The following is a 16,639-nucleotide window of genomic DNA, read 5'->3' as shown; positions in this document are numbered from 1 at the left end:
GGTCAGAGGTAGTCACTGAAAGAGACAGGCAGAGACAGTCACTGAAAGAGATGGTCAGTGACAGTCACAGTAAGAGACAGTCAGAGGCAGTAACTCAGAGATGGTCAAAGCCGTAGAAGGTCAGAGACAATGATGGTCAGTGACAGTCACTGAAAGAGACAGTCACTGAAAGAGACAGTTACTGAAAGAGATGTTCAAAGATAGGTCAGAGACAGACCATAGACAGACAAAGCTTTTAATTTTATATAATTATTTTTTAAGTTGATTTGTTTATATTTTAAAATTTTACTGCATGAATTTTGAATAATATCATCTATCTTCTGATATAGAGCAAGTGTTATGGCAGAACCTTAATCTTTTAAAAGATAATACAGTAACTCTTGCTGCTGCATATTTCACTATAGCCTCTATAGTTACTCTATGCTGGCCTTTCTCTCTGCCATTTAATGCTTATTGTCTACCAGATCCATGTGACCACTGCACAGGACTATTTAGGACTATTGATATGTGAATTATTTGTCTCTAGAAGAATAGAATATATTGAAACACGTCAGGAATTATTGGTGCTGAACCCAATGTATAAAAATGCACACATAAGACAAGTAATAAGGACACATGTATCACTATGAGGCATATAGTGCAGAATTCATGATTCTTGGACGGACCACTGTAACAGGGACTGACCTCTAAAACTGTTTTTTATTTTTCATGCAGGGAAGGATATACTTCTAAATGCAAGCGTTGATGCAAGCCAATTGACCGTGAAGCCAACAATTAAATGGTTTAAAGGCAAATGGCTGGAACTGGGAAGCAAAAGTGGAACTCGATTCCAGTTTAAAGAAACTGTTGATAAAGAGAAGAAGGTGAGATGAAGGTTTAATGGATAATGGTCATAGGAAACAGATTGGTTGGGAGGAAGACTGGCAAGTAATTCCAAAGGGTTGCTGGTGCCCAGCCTCGGAACTACCTGTGAAGCTTAAAATGAGGGAAAATACATTTTCCTTCTTGTTTTTCTTGTGATATAGCAATACTTCTGTAATGTCTTCTTACAGATATACCATTTTGAACTGAAGATTCTGAAGGCAGTTGTAGCAGATGCAGGTGGATACAGATGTGAAGTGGTTTCCAAGGACAAATGTGACAGCGTTTCTTTTAATATTGATGTGGAAGGTATTTATCCATAATATGAAAAGTTACTTTTCATAGGAAGCCAACTCCCACCTACTTTACTTGCTATGCACCTCTTTATAAATTATTAACAGTCTTATTTCCAAAAATCTATTTTCAGCTTCGGCAACAGAGGACTCAAATATCCTGCAATCTTTCAAAAGGACGTAAGCATGCCGTGCATTATATATTTCAAATTACCTATATCTAATTAAACACCTTCATTTCGCTGATAGTAAATGTATTTTCTATTATCTAAAATCATTTCTAGAGGTGAACAAAAGAAAGATGATAATGCTGGAGAACTGGACTTTAGTGGGCTGCTCAAGAAAAGGTAAAAAAGATGCATAAAGCAAATGTCCGTGGATGCACATATGCAACAGAAGATTTTTTACGTGCCTTGTCTGCCAGATAACTGCATACAAGACATTTAAATGTCCCCCAGTGTCCATATTAACTGGTTCACGACCGCCCGCCGTGTATTCACGGCGGCGGTCGTGTGCCGCTGCATGGAGAGGGCTCACGGGCTGCGCCCTCTCCATAGCCGGTAAGACTTTGCTGCATATTGCAGCAAAGGCTTACCGGTATCACCACGATTGCTGCCGGCAAAGCTGCCGGCAGCCTCAAAAAGGTGGCGGCGCATGGGCGCCGCTATCTTACCTAGATCGGGGAGCGGCGATCCATCTGCATGGTAGCCTCGATAGCACATTGTAATGAATGAGGAGGAAAATCCCCATATACTGCCATACCGCAGTATGGCAGTATATTATAGGATCGATTAGACAACCTAGGGTTAAAGTACCCTAGGGAGTCTGAAAAATAGTAAAAAGAAAAATAAAAAAAAAAATTATAGTAAAAAAACCTAAAAATTCAAATCACCCCCCTTTAAATAAACAGTAAAAATCATAAACACATTAGGTATTGACGCGTCCAAAATGCCCGATCTATCAAAATATATTAACGGTTTTTCAATGCATTTAACCCCGTAACGGAAAATAGCGCCCAAATTCGAAAATGGCACTTTTTTGCCATTTTGAAAAATATAAAAAAAATCTATAAAAAGTGATCAAAAGGTCATACAGTCATAAAAATGATATAATTGAAAATATTATCAAATGTCGCAAAAAATGACACCACCCACAGCTCTGTACAACAAAGTATAAAAAAGTTATTAGCTCCAGAAGATGGCAAAATCAAAAAAATAATTTTGTACAGGAGGTTTTAATTTTTGTAAATGTATGAAAACATTATAAAACCTATACAAATTTGGTATCCCCGTAATCGTACCAACCCAAAGAATAAAGTAGACATGTCATTTGGGGTGCTCAGTGAAAGCCGTAATATCCAAGCCCACAAGAAAATGGCGCAAATGCGTTTTTTCACCATTTTCACTGCATTTGGAATTTTTTTACCGCTTCTGAGTACACGACATGAAATATTTAATACCATCACTATGAAGTGCAATTTGTTAAGCAGAAAAAAAGCCATCGCACAGCTTTTTACGTGTAAAAATAAAAAAGTTATAGATTTTTGAAGGTGGGGAGTAAAAAATGGACATGAAAAAACAGGAAAGGGCCAGGTCCTTAACTGGTTAAAAGGCACCTTTCAGTATTAAATCCTCATGGTATTTTTCTGTACTGAATAGCTATAGGGTGTGATTAGGGTTGTAGTTATTATGTACTTCAGTAAGGTAACGCTATGATGTAGCAGATACTTGATCATCTGCCCAGCCTTGATGTAATAGACCTGATGTAAGCCAAACAATGTACAGTACATCATCTCTCCTGACATAAGTATCAAGCATGTTGGCAGCAACATCAGCAGATAAATTATTGAATCATGAATCATTTGTCTGGCTGACACTGAGGATGAAATGGATTAAAAAGTAATGTGGTAAAGCCAACCAGGATACTTTGTGGGATAAAAGAGAAGTGATAGCAAAAGGCTAATGGAAGTGCATCCTATAGTATGATGTTGTGTATTTCAATCCTATTTACATTACTAAAAGGGTATACTTGGATTTATTAATTGAATATCAATATCAAATCATCGGGAATTTGACACCTGATATACTCACTAAAAATCTATTTGAAGCAATGGCAATGTTGTAGTGAGAAGTACTAATTCTTCACAGGTCAATGTAGATTCCATTCAACAAATGTAAAGTTCAATTTATTTGGGGTGATAAACAATATCATTAAAAATTTGGTTCAAACAAAAGCTATTTTTTAAATAAAACATCAACATTACTTTAAACAGAGCCTGAGATGCCCAAAACTGTGGACGAGTGAATATTATTTATAGGAAATGCAGCAATCTAACAAGGCATAGCCATTGTCAGTAAATCCTCTCTCCTTCCAATGTTGTTGAGAAAAGGCTTCAAAATATAGTAAACATGGAGTTCCTAATATTTTTGGCAGCTATGTTCCATGGAAATGGCTTGTGATTGCATCTTATGCACGTTGGCTACTGTAACATGCACAATTTGTAGAAGTAATAATAATATTTCATTATTAATATTAATGTTATGATTATTAGCATTAAGACATACTACAATATCTATTTTTCTATTCCCAGAGTGGAAGAAAAGAAAAAGGAGGAAGAACAACCAGAAGGAATTCCTCCTGATGTATGGGAAATATTGAAGAAAGCAAAACCAAGCGAGTATGAAAAGATTGCCTTTCAGTATGGTGTAACAGACCTTAGAGGCATGCTCAAACGTCTCAAGAAGGTGAAAGTGGAAATAAAAAAAAGTGAAGGTAAAGTCTGAACAGCGATCAACAAAGTTTCACTTTAAAGTTTGAAAATCCAAAAGATGTGTATCTTATTAAACATACACAAGCCTAGTGATGTCAGGCAGATAGTTTTAGAAATTCTAAATTGTGATGTAGAAGCGGTCCTTGATGAAGAAGGTCCTTTTTGACTGGTAGTAAGAGGAGACCTGAGACTGCAAGTCTCTGAAGATTTGGGAACTTAGACTTCTTGGTCCAAGTGGGAACGATCAGAATAACTTTGGGTATTAACGGTAGGGGTAGGAAAGCATGAGCCAGTTTTATGGTTTACTAAGGGCATCCAGTGCTGTAGGGCTGTCCTTGGTAAATATGGAGTAAAATCTTTCTACCTGAGCATTCTTTCATGATGCAAACAGGTCGACTAATGGATAACCCCATTTTTGGGTTAGCAGAAACAAAGCGTCCTTGTTGAGGGACCATTCACTTGGATTGAGCCTCTGCCTCTTTCTCATTGTGGAGTAATGAGCTTCAAATTGATTATTTCTAATGCAAATTGCCAAAATATTTGGTCACACTTTCTCATCCATTAATCAAGCACAATTGGTTAGATTACCCTCTTAATCCCTATGGAAGCAGTAAAGTTGTACTTAATTTTTTCAAAAAGATTGAAAAAATGTGTATTTAACTTTTTTTTTAGCATTTACAAAGAAACTGGAACCCTGTTATTCAATAGACAAGGGCCATAGGATTAAAATGACAGTGGATGTTTCAAACCCTGATGTTCCAATTAAATGGTTCAAGAATGGCCAGGAAATAAAACCAAGTGCCAAGTAAGTGATATTGAGACCTTGTTCTTTGTGCCAATATAAATTACCTCTTCGACCGAAATCATTGTCATGTCCTGAATAAACACATGAAATAGATGCCTTATGTCAAACAAAATTTTTGCAGTAGTTTGTTGCGAAAGTATCTACCCATTCACATCATATTAAAGGATTTTGCCCATGAAAGAAAATTCTCAATCTCCTAGTGATGTTTATATATAAATATTTTAAAGCTAATTTTTAACCCCTTACTTTAGAATTTTACTCAGTTTAATTGCTGTTTTAGCTCCTATCACTCAGTGATGGTCAGTGCAAAATTCTGGAGTGTGGGTAGGTCGCTCTAAGCATTGGGGGTCATTTACTAAGGGTCCGATTCGCGGTTTCCCGACGTGTTACCCGAATATTTCCGATTTGCGACGATTTCCCCTGTATTGCCCCGGGATTTTGGCGCAAGCGATCGGATTGTGGCTCATCGGCGCTGGCATGCACGCGACGGAAACCGGGGGGCATGGCCGAACGAAAACCCGATGGATTCGGAAAAAACGCCGCATTTTTAAAAAAAAAGAGTCGCGGAGCTTGCACTTACCTTCACTCAGCCCGGCTCGGTGTATTCCAGTGCGTTCCGGGGAACTTCTGCGCAGCAGCGCCACCTGGTGGACGTCGGAGGAACTGCCTTAATAAATCCCGGCCGGACCCGAATCCAGCGCTGAGAACGCGCCACTGGATCGCGAATGGACCGGGTAAGTAAATCTGCCCCATTATATGATCCCTCTAGTGCTGTGAGATGCTGTGAGCTGACAATGTGGTAAGATTATGAGATTGCAGGTTTATATACACTTTCATTTAGCTTCAGAACATTCACTAGTATCTGACACATATATAGAGAAAAGAGACAGATCAGAAATGAGAGATGATGAGATCCAGGAGATGCATTTCACACACAATGGCATTTTCAGCTCTGCTATCTCAGCCATAATATACACTGTCGGCACTGCTGCGCCACCCTCTCCTTATCTGCCTTATCTGTTTTAATATGCTCCATGAGTTTTTTTCAGTTGATAGGTTAGTTTCTCTCTCTTGCCATCAAAGAAAACATGAATTGTTGGACAAACTAATCGTATGTTTGTGGGTAGTTTGAAAGAGTAGACTGTTATCATAAGGCCATGAAGCACCAAAAGTTCATCTAATGAACATTAATACATTAATTTCCGTCATCCTATTGTTGAACCTACTCAAACTACTTTTTTACTCACTTAAAGAGAACCCGTCATGCAAAATAACCCCCCTAAACTAAATATATTTTCATAAACTGCCATTAGAGAGCATTGCCTCTATCCCTTCATTGTCCCTCTACATGCCTGTAAACCTAAGCAATGAGGTCCTAAAGCTGTATGCAAATGACCTGTGAAATGTCCAATGAAGCATTAGCATATTCAAGCTGTCCACTCTATTGATGAGTGGGAGGCACAGCCACACCCCCAGTGCTTGACTGACAGCCTGTATAATGATGTGAGGCTGTGTAATGATGTGCTTCCTGGTGCTGGTGGCCACGCCCCCTGCAGCCTGTGTGTGCATGTGTGTGTATAGGAGAGATACAGCAGCTCCAGGCAGCCATGTTATAGCAGAACATGTCAGGTACATGTGTAGCTCATGTCTGTGTCTCTCACCTGTATATTAGGAGGATGCAGCATGTCAGCAGATGCAGCACACACACTAGCCATGCTTTACTATACATTACACACAGACATGAGCAGGGGGAGGAGAGGGGGAACAGGGGTGACATCACTGCCTCTGACCATGTGACCATCCTCATTTACATGATAAAGAATAGATGATTTTACAATGAATAATGTATGAAATAACTAGATAAAGGCTGGAATGGGATCCTTGTGAGCTGCTCCAACAGGTAGAGGTGACAGGACTAGTGGCAGAGACCTGATGACAGGTGTCCTTTAAGAAATAGAACTATAAAGTTTGTCAATTTACCCATAATTGTTTCGGAATATTATTGTAACGTCCATGCCAAGACATTCCTCTATTCACAGTAGGGGGAATAGGTGGCGTTAATATGTCTTTTGTGTGTGAACAGTGGCTTAGGTTTCTGTGTTTGGATTTATTGAGCCATTCCCTGCTCTCTGCAGTGCCCTGTCCAGCAAGGGTTACTAGCTTGATGGACAACTGCTGCTGAAGACATGTTCAGGAACAGCCTTATATACCTGCCTTCTCCAATCAGACCTTGCGGGTTATTCGGTCTCCTGTGTTCCCTAGTGCTCTGTGTATTGACTTCTGCTTTGCCTACCGACCATTCTATTTGGTACACGATTCTGTACCTTTGCCGCCATCTTTGTTTTGACCCGGTTTATCCGACTCCGCTTGTCTGTCTGTATCTGCTGTTTGTCCCTCCTTGTAGTGCATCTCCAAGTGTAATCCCACTTTCCCTGTCTCAGACTTCTGTGCTAGTTTTCTGTGTACCAGTTGGAACACTGGTCTATCTCAGTATTCCTGTTACCTGTCCGCTCCCCATTCCAGCAGCTGCCAGACAAAGTAAGCCTTCCCTTTCATCTTGTAGGGTCACTCAGGGACAGTTATTTAGGTTCCTGATAGCGGGTTCGCCCTTTTCAGGGTGGCTTATCTGCTGCAGGAATGGCCTTAGCCCGAAGGGACGTTGAAGGGTGAGTTTGCAACCGCTTACCTAGTCTGACAGCTAGCCCCAAGCCTAGTTGTGGTTGTACTGTTGCTGGACAGGTTCCTCACAATTATCGGATGAAGATGCCCCAGAATAGTTATTTTTTTATAAAGAATACATACAAGTACAAGTACATACAAAAGCAGATGTGACAGAAGAGCTAAAACATATTAAAAGTTAGCAAAGTATTCTATGTCGTGCTGTAAACTTACAAGTATTGTGCTGAAATAAGGCTTCCAAATAGACATGTATACAAAAACCAAACCACTTCTCTATCTTTCAGATATGTGTTTGAAAATGTTGGCCTGAAAAGAGTACTGACTATTAACAAATGTACCCTGGCAGATGATGCCCAGTATGAGTGTATTATTGGTGATGAGAAATGTTCTACAGAGCTCTTTGTCAAAGGTAAGAGTACTAAAGTCTTAGCCTAATTTTGTGATACACCTTAAAATGCTGTATATCTATGTCTGTGAACATGTTGTCCAACCTTAGTCATGGTTATAAAAAAAAAAAAACAATACTCTAGAACTAGATATGTGTATGGACCGAACCTGTGGATTTTGAAAGGTTCATCCAAATATCTTTTGTGTATAATGGCCTCTCATATTTTCCCCTTTTCCCTGAAAGCCCTTGATTGCTTTGTACTTGGAGAAATAAGCTACAGGGTTTCTAACAGTTCTGGACACATATATTCATCAGTTAAACATGCATATGTAGTAAGGAGAGTATAGCTATGTCCAGAGTTTTAAACATGGCTGCGTTCTAACAAAAATAGCACTACACATGATCAAGAGTAGTGCTGATACTGCAGCTCAGCTGCACAGGGAAGAATTGCGCAACAGTAACATTTTTTTTTAGACACTTGTAACTGTTTTACTTATGATTTCTACTACATGTTCCCTGCTCCTCCATGTGATGAAAACTACCAGGCTTATCACTATATACATCCTTTATGTACACTGTGCATTGCTCAGTGGATTTACCTGTAGGAATCTCACTGGATTAACCGCTATATTACTTAATGAGAGAACAGGTATCGTTGGAACTGTGGATAGAATTATTTGGGCTCAGCTTCAGGGCAGCTATTGGAAGAGATTAGTCTCCGCCCACTTCATCTCTGGTGAGAAAGATTTGTGTCAGACACTTTCAGAAAAGAAAATGGCATAACTTTGTCAAGAAAAGGGCGAGCAGCACAATGTGGGCATCATTTTGTTTTAAAAGGGAGTATCACATACGACAATTTGGAGAAATCATTATAATTATGGAATTACACTTTTATGATCTATACAGTGATTAACAACTGTGAATACAAGGGTGATGTCTATTTAGTAATGTTTCAATTTGTACAGCCTAAATAAGAGATAAATGGAACACAAAAAGAGTTTTATAAATAATGCTTTCAAATTTTGTCTTTAGAACCTCCGGTGATAATTATAAAACCACTTGAGGACCAGCAAGTTTTTGTGGGAGACAAAGTTGAATTAGAAGTAGAAGTATCAGAAGAAGGTGCTGTAGTCATGTGGTATGGTTTTAATTTATTAACATCTATGACAAGCATCTACTGTATTCCATATAAAGGAAATTCTTTTCAGCAGAAATGTTGAACAAAGATCCACAGGGCTGCCATCATTGGAGGTCTAGTGGGACTGTGTTCAAGGGAACCCCCCCCCTGTTTTCCCATGAAAAGGGGGGCCCGAGGGACTCCCCAGCCCCGCGGCTCCGTCTTCTGCTCTTCCTTACTCTTACAATATGACGTCACACGCACATGACACTGCCGCGTCATAGTGATGTGCCCAGGTCGGAAGAGCAGAAGACGGAGCCGCGGGTTCGGGAAGAAGAAGCTGAGGGTGAGAATAGATTTTTTCAAGAGGGGATGGGGGGCATCGGGCAGGATGCTTTATTAAAGGGGGCATCTGGCAGGAAATTTTATTAAAGGGGAGCATCTGGGGAAGACATTTCATTAAAGGGTGCATCTGGCAGGCCATTTTAATACAGGGGAGCATCTGAAACGGACACTTCATAAAAAGGGATGCATCTGGGGTCGACATTTCATTAATTGGGGGAACTGACTACGGACTGGTGGGGCTATATACACTCACCGGCCACTTTATTAGGTACACCATGCTAGTAACGGGTTGGACCCCCTTTTGCCTTCAGAACTGCCTCAATTCTTTGTGGCATAGATTCAACAAGGTGCTGAAAGCATTCCTCAGAGATTTTGGTCCATATTGACATGATGGCATCGCACAGTTGCCCCAGATTTGTCGGCTGCACATCCATGATGCGAATCTCCCGTACCACCACAGCTTTATGACATGGCGCATTATCCTGCTGAAAGTAGCCATCAGATGTTGGCTACATTGTGGTCATAAAGGGATGGACATGGTCAGCAACAATACTCAGGTAGGCTGTGGCGTTGCAACGATGCTCAATTGATACCAAGGGGCCCAAAGAGTGCCAAGAAAATATTCCCCACACCATGACACCACCACCACCAGCCTGAACCGTTGATACAAGGCAGGATGGATCCATGCTTTCATGTTGTTGACACCAAATTCTGACCCAACCATCCGAATGTCGCAGCAGAAATCGAGACTCATCAGACCAGGCGAATGTTTTTCCAATCTTCTACTGTCCAATTTCGATGAGCTTGTGCAAATTGTAGCCTCAGTTTCCTGTTCTTAGCTGAAAGGAGTGGCACCCGGTGTGGTCTTCTGCTGCTGTAGCCCATCTGCCTCAAAGTTCGACGTACTGTGCGTTCAGAGATGCTCTTCTGCCTACCTTGGTTGTAACGGGTGGCGATTTGAGTCACTGTTGCCTTTCTATCAGCTCGAAACAGTCTGCCCATTCTCCTCTGACCTCTGGCATCAACAAGGCATTTCTGCCCACAGAACTGCCGCTCACTGGATGTTTTTTCTTTTTCGGACCATTCTCTGTAAACCCTAGAGATGGTTGTGCGTGAAAATCCCAGTAGATCAGCAGTTTCTGAAATACTCAGACCAGCCCTTCTGGCACCAACAACCATGCCACGTTCAAAGGCACTCACCTTTATTCCCCATACTGATGCTCGGTTTGAACTGCAGGAGATTGTCTTGACCATGTCTACATGCCTAAATGCACTGAGTTGCCGCCATGTGATTGGCTGATTAGAAATTAAGTGTTAACGAGCAGTTGGACAGGTGTACCTAATAAAGTGGCCGGTGAGTGTATATACTGAGTGGGCATGTGCATGGGCTATCTTTATACTGATTGGGCATGCACAGGGACTTTCTGTATACTGAGTGGGCATCTTCAGGGTAATCTATATACTGAATGGGAACATGCAGGGGCTATCTATATACTGAGTGGGCACGTGCAAGGGCTATCTATATACTGAGTGGGTACGTGCAGGGGCTATCTATATACTTAGTATGCATGGACTTTCTATATACTGAGTGGCACATGCAGATTATTGCTTGTCATGGCTTAAAAATACTTTGGTCAAAAAAAATTGTGTACACAATGTTATGTATCAATGTGGAAATGAACTCCAAAGGGGGCCCACAAAAATCCATTCAGGGGCCCCAATATTCATTGTGGCAGCCCTGCAGATCCATGTAGTAGGTTATCAATACATAAGTATATAATTGTTTAATAACGGTATTCCGTATGAAGGAAAGATTTGAGTAGGCCATATACAGGACAAACCATTATTTTACTTTATCCATTTTGTTGAAAGGATGAAAGATGGAGTTGAGCTGACTCGGGAAGAAACCTTCAAATATCGGTTTAAGAAAGATGGGAAAAAACATATTTTGATTATTAATGAATCTACCATAGAAGATACTGGACGCTATCAAGTAATGACCAATGGTGGAAAGTGTGAAGCTGACCTTAATGTTGAAGGTATTGTTGAAGGCTATTTGAGAGCTAAAATTGCAATATTACAGGGCTTCCTCCATGATTTTAAGTAAAGGCAGAAAAAACATGTAAGACATTTGAGAATAGTTGCATTACAAGGTTTAATTTCTCATGTAATGAATTATGCATTGGAAGTGTTAAGAGCAACTCCACATTTTTTAATATGCTTCAATTATTGCACATACCTTTTATCCTGAGTCAAACTCCAACATCTTTGCTACATGCATTTTCACTTTCCAACAGTTAAAGGGCATTTCTTGCCGAAACTATTAATGACCTAATCACTGACCTGCTACCAGTTAACGCTAAAACCATTTAAACTTGAATTGACATTTACTGATACAGAAGGTATAATGCTTGGCAGTTACTAAAGATGCTCAAATAGATACACAGCTTGACAGTTTCACTCTCCCAATGGCATGCAGATAAGTAGCTTTAACCTCTAACAGGCACAAAGCTTTTATTAATTATAGCAAGGTCATAGGGGGCTATTGCATATATAGCGTATAATCCGTATATGATTCATCAGTGCTTCCCTAAGCCCACAATACAGGTTATTTTGAGAAAGTAATGTAAAACCCATTAATTATCTACCAGGTATGTCTCCAGTCCGGACACTTTGGCAGTCCTTAAGTAAGGCCACAACATGCTGCAGGTCCTAAGGCTAAAAGTAAAAGTTTATTGTTAAACAGGATCTTAGGACCTCAGGTTTACAGCATGGACTGCTGGTTGGTCCTAACTAACAGAGCAGGCCAATTTTCTGCTTTAGGTGTCGCCAATCCTATTCAGTCTGCACAATAGAGGTCTGCACACATCCACTGTTCACTACACAACAACTCTGACAGCACTAATAAGCGTTGTATATAAAATATGCAAACAAGTTTTCCAGGATGGGATAAGGAAAACCACGCCTCTTTTAGCTACCTTGTAAGGCAGCTCCCTTGATATCGAGCATGACCTACAAGAGGCCTTATGGCATGATGCAGGATTAACACCAAACCATTATATCTAATCCAGAAGGACCTGGATGGGTCTCTTTAGTACAAGGCGTTCCTTCTGGAATAGATATACTGGTTTGGTTTTAATCCTGCATCATGCGATAAGGCCTCTTGTAGGTCATGCTTGATATCAAAGGAGCTGCCTTACAAAGTAGCTAAAAGAGACGTGGTTTTCCTTATCCCATCCTAGAAAACTTGTTTGCATATTTTCCCAGAATCTCCTAGTGGAGCATCCATGGCTATAAGTCTCCACATGCGTACATGGCGACCTTAATTGTCAGTCTCTGAAAGGAGAACTCTTACTTCCTGTCTCTGAAATGAAGTTAACCGGAATCACCCTACTCCATGCTCCACACATGAATGTAATATTTATATCTTGCATCTATTTAGTAAGTGCAAATTCCAAGCCCTTTGGCTTGGGCACTATCTAAATTCCAATAAACAGCAAAAGGAATCCAGCAGGTCTTAAAAATTCTTGCTCTTTATTGTTTCATTAAATCGTTTACAAGGTGCATAACATATAAATAGCAGCAACACATTTCGAGTGCGAACGCACTCTTTGTCTAGGCTAAATCATTACATTACATTACAAACACTCCTCCTTTAAAAACACATTGGGGGACATGTATCATAGTGTTTTTTTTTCAGTGGTGAATTTTTGAGACATTTGGCAGCTCTTTTTTGCACCTTATGTATGACCATGTCTTTTTACTCGTGAGACATGTTCAGTTTTCCTGTCCTGGCAGGCGCAAATTTTGGCTTCTTTTTAAGACTTTTTGTTGCAAATGTCTCAAATCCACATGGACACAAGCCATGTGAGGGGTTATATACAGGAGTGGACACTACTGATAATTTTGGATTTGAGGTAGTGTCCTGCATTTTTAAGCGCTCTAGTCATACCCCAGTGAGATGACGATCTATGAGGCTGCAGTCACACCTGGTACTAAGGGTGCAGTCACCCATTGCCTTTTAATTGCGTTTTGAAACACATTACAACAGCTGAGGAGAGGTGACTTGCCTAATTACATTACTGTTAACATAAGCATTTATAAAACGCATAGTAAAGCGGTGTTAACGCATGCGTTAATGTCATATTTATATTGCTTTTTGTAAACGCAAACGTTAACAGTAATGTAATTAGGCAAATCACCTCTCCTCAGCTGTTGTAATGTGTTTCAAAATGCAATTAAAATGCCAAGTGTGACTGCACCCTTATAAGTAACCAGTAAATTAAGAAAAAATGTAAATACAAACGTTTCTGAATTTTCAAAAAAGAGGTTACTGTGAAAAAACAGGGTCCATGAAAAAAATCCTTCCTATGCACCTGCCCTGGACCAGGTACAGAATTGCGCCTAAAAAGTCGCAAAAATAAGCAAAAAAAGTGATACATAAGTGAAAAGTAGCACGGAACATCTGGAAAACAAAGATACATAAGACTCACTGCACAAGGTGCAGACCCAGGCGTACTTGAAAAACGCCAACAAAAGTTGCAATGAAAAGTCGCAAATTCGACAAAAGTCGCAAAACTGAGACAATTTTACTAGCAGAAATAAAGATACGTGTCCTCCATAGTTATCTTACTTTTTTCTATATAAACTTATAAACTGCATATAAGTATGCTAGAAAAGATTATATATAAACTCTCTATAATTTAAACCATATCAGGTGTTTAACCCTAAGAGGGGAGGCGACAGAATGAAGTTACTGAGAAAACATTGGAAATTCAATATCCCCACGGTTTAAAAGGGTATTCCCACTTTGGCACATTATTTCTATTGTTTGTATGATGAAAAATAATACAATTTTGGTTTTCTATATCTGTTTGCTGTCCTTCTATAGACATCTGAATATGGTCACACAGGTGTACAACTCGTTAGTATCACAGAGAGTAATCAGAGCTGCATGATATAACCTATACCTATATGTGATCACCAAACTGGGCAGCCCATGAAAACCCACTAGAAAATATTTTTTGGATTACATTTTTCATAAATACTTTCATTTTCAAATTTCTTAATCCAGAGAAACAGCTGGAGGTGCTCCAAGGCATTGCTGATTTAACAGTGAAGGCCACAGAACAAGCGGTCTTCAAATGTGAGGTGTCTGATGAGAAAGTGACTGGTAAATGGTATAAAAATGGTGTAGAGATCCGACCAAGCAAGCGCTTCACCATGACTCACAAGGGCAGGTAAAGGATATATACAAAATGACTTTATAAGGATATTGCTTGTGTATTTCCTAAGAATTTATTGAAAGCTTTGCCGAGAACTTGGTATTATGTTCCTCAGACTGAAAATGTACAAACTGGTCATCACTATTCCCCTTATCAATGGGAATCTTAAACACGGTCTACTAATACTGTGTACGAATAGTAACACTTATCGATTGTCTAATGTAGGTACAACTGTAACCACCTCTAAGCTGTGAGAATTATCAGTTGTACAGATTTTCAGCCAAAATCTGTAACAACAAGAGGTTGCTATTTAATCACATATTGTTCAAGCAGCAATATTGTATGTTTTTAACATGTTTAATTATACATGCTTATTTATATAAAACTGAATACAGATATCTGGAGAAATAAGCACTTTCTTTAGATAAGATATATTCTAAAATTTCTTATAGTCACTTGTACTGTTTTACACAGAGTTTGTAAAAAAAGTTATTAACTGTTTAATCCATGTGTGAAGTTCTAATGTAATGTATATCTCATTACAGGATTCACAAGTTGGTGATTGACGACGTGAAGCCAGAGGATGAAGCTGACTACACTTTTATTCCTGATGGGTTCGCTTTGACACTTTCAGCTAAACTTAATTTCCTTGGTAAATTGATATGTATCTTAACATGTTTTAATAGGTGTATCATAGGACCCTTGTTAAATGCAGTTTGCCACATTTGAAGGCCAATAGCTTACACATAAGTTGTAGATAGAGTTGTTTCTAATTTAGGGTATGATTCATGGAACACTATAGAGTAGATCTGCGTTTCATCGACACCCACACAAAACTTTTAGTGCTCTTTCTTTACACAGTGACTGTCCAGGACAAATGCAGCATAACACAAATTAGTTTAGGGGGCTGTGCTTGAGTTGTGTGCTTACAAGATGGATCAAATCGATATTTCCTCCGTTTGTCCCCCTCCCCGTGCGCCAATCAGAGGAAGAGAAAAACAAATCAGTTAGGCCAGAGACAGATAACCTTGATCGGTCTGTGAATCACACAGTGCTGAGGTCCAGACTCTGAGCATCATAGTCACTTAATTTTTTCCTTGTATAACAGCATAAGAGCTGCGCCAAACTGTAATCAGTCCGGTGCTGCTGCTTTGCATCATAGATCATTATGATGCCTAATTTCCCGTCCCTGGCACAGTGTCCAGTTAATCCGACCATCGCTTAGCCGAATCTCTTAGATCTTGAAACATCTATTGATTTCAGTGGGCAGTTTGTTATCAGTTTGCATCAGTTCCATCAGAAAACTGAAAGCTAAACACAGATATGAAATTAGCCTAAGTTAGCACTTAAAGGGGATGTTTATTCGCTATGCAGTTTCTTCATATCTTGCTGTGTAAAGCTTAGCTAAATAACCTACCAGAAATCTTAAGCGGTCTAAGACACAACCTCCTCTTTCATGATTGGTTCAGTCTTCTGCTCTCATCCTCACCGCAAATCAGTTCCCTACGCTGTACTGAAGAGACCCAACCAGGTCGAAACAGTGCTGTCTACAGTTGGGAGTCTGTTCCTTATGGAATAGAGATACTGATTTGGCTTAATCCCATATCATGTTTTTAGACTTCTTGTAGGTCATACTTGATGTTAATGGGGCTGCCTTTCAAGGTAGCAAAAGGAAGTATTGTTTTCCATTTAACACCTTGGAAAACTTATTTGCATTCTTCCCTCATCCTCACTGGGCAGATGTATGGATAGATCTGTTTATACACAGAAACCAATCACACTTTCAGTGGGAAAGAGCTGGATAAGGCACACAAATTTCATGCAACTATGAAAACTTCTTGCATTTGGCCAAAATGATGACTGGATAATAATTGTTTTATGGTTTCTTTCCAGAGATCAAAGTTGAATATGTCCCACGTCAAGGTATGTAACAGCAAGATAAATACCTAAATCTTCTAGTTACAGGCGGAGAGGAGTCACATACAATCTGATTTATATTTCTTTAGAACCCCCCAAAATCCACCTTGATTGCTCTGGTGGTCAGCAAGTCAACACCATCATTGTTGTGGCTGGGAACAAATTGCGTTTTGATGTTCCTATCACTGGAGAACCTGCACCAACTGTATCCTGGTTCAGAGGAGACAAGGCAAGTAAAT

The 16,639-nt window shown here is 39.7% G+C and overlaps 1 protein-coding gene across 2 annotated transcripts in view; it reads left to right on the top strand.

Moving 5' to 3' along the window:
- Positions 1-16,639, top strand: part of MYBPC2 (myosin binding protein C2) — a 72,684-nt gene that overhangs the window by 29,623 nt on the left and 26,422 nt on the right. For both annotated transcript variants that reach the window (XM_072156862.1, XM_072156863.1), the window contains 13 exons: positions 715-863; positions 1,053-1,170; positions 1,289-1,334; positions 1,439-1,501; positions 3,745-3,926; positions 4,597-4,729; positions 7,693-7,817; positions 8,829-8,934; positions 11,131-11,297; positions 14,333-14,498; positions 15,029-15,135; positions 16,377-16,406; positions 16,490-16,629. In XM_072156862.1, coding sequence (XP_072012963.1) covers positions 715-863; positions 1,053-1,170; positions 1,289-1,334; positions 1,439-1,501; positions 3,745-3,926; positions 4,597-4,729; positions 7,693-7,817; positions 8,829-8,934; positions 11,131-11,297; positions 14,333-14,498; positions 15,029-15,135; positions 16,377-16,406; positions 16,490-16,629 — 1,532 coding nt within the window. The remainder of the gene's footprint in view (positions 1-714; positions 864-1,052; positions 1,171-1,288; positions 1,335-1,438; positions 1,502-3,744; positions 3,927-4,596; positions 4,730-7,692; positions 7,818-8,828; positions 8,935-11,130; positions 11,298-14,332; positions 14,499-15,028; positions 15,136-16,376; positions 16,407-16,489; positions 16,630-16,639) is intronic.

The sequence above is a fragment of the Engystomops pustulosus genome, chromosome 6, assembly GCF_040894005.1.
Source record: "Engystomops pustulosus chromosome 6, aEngPut4.maternal, whole genome shotgun sequence".
Lineage (NCBI taxonomy): Eukaryota > Metazoa > Chordata > Amphibia > Anura > Leptodactylidae > Engystomops > Engystomops pustulosus.
This window is presented reverse-complemented; position numbering and strand designations above follow the sequence as displayed.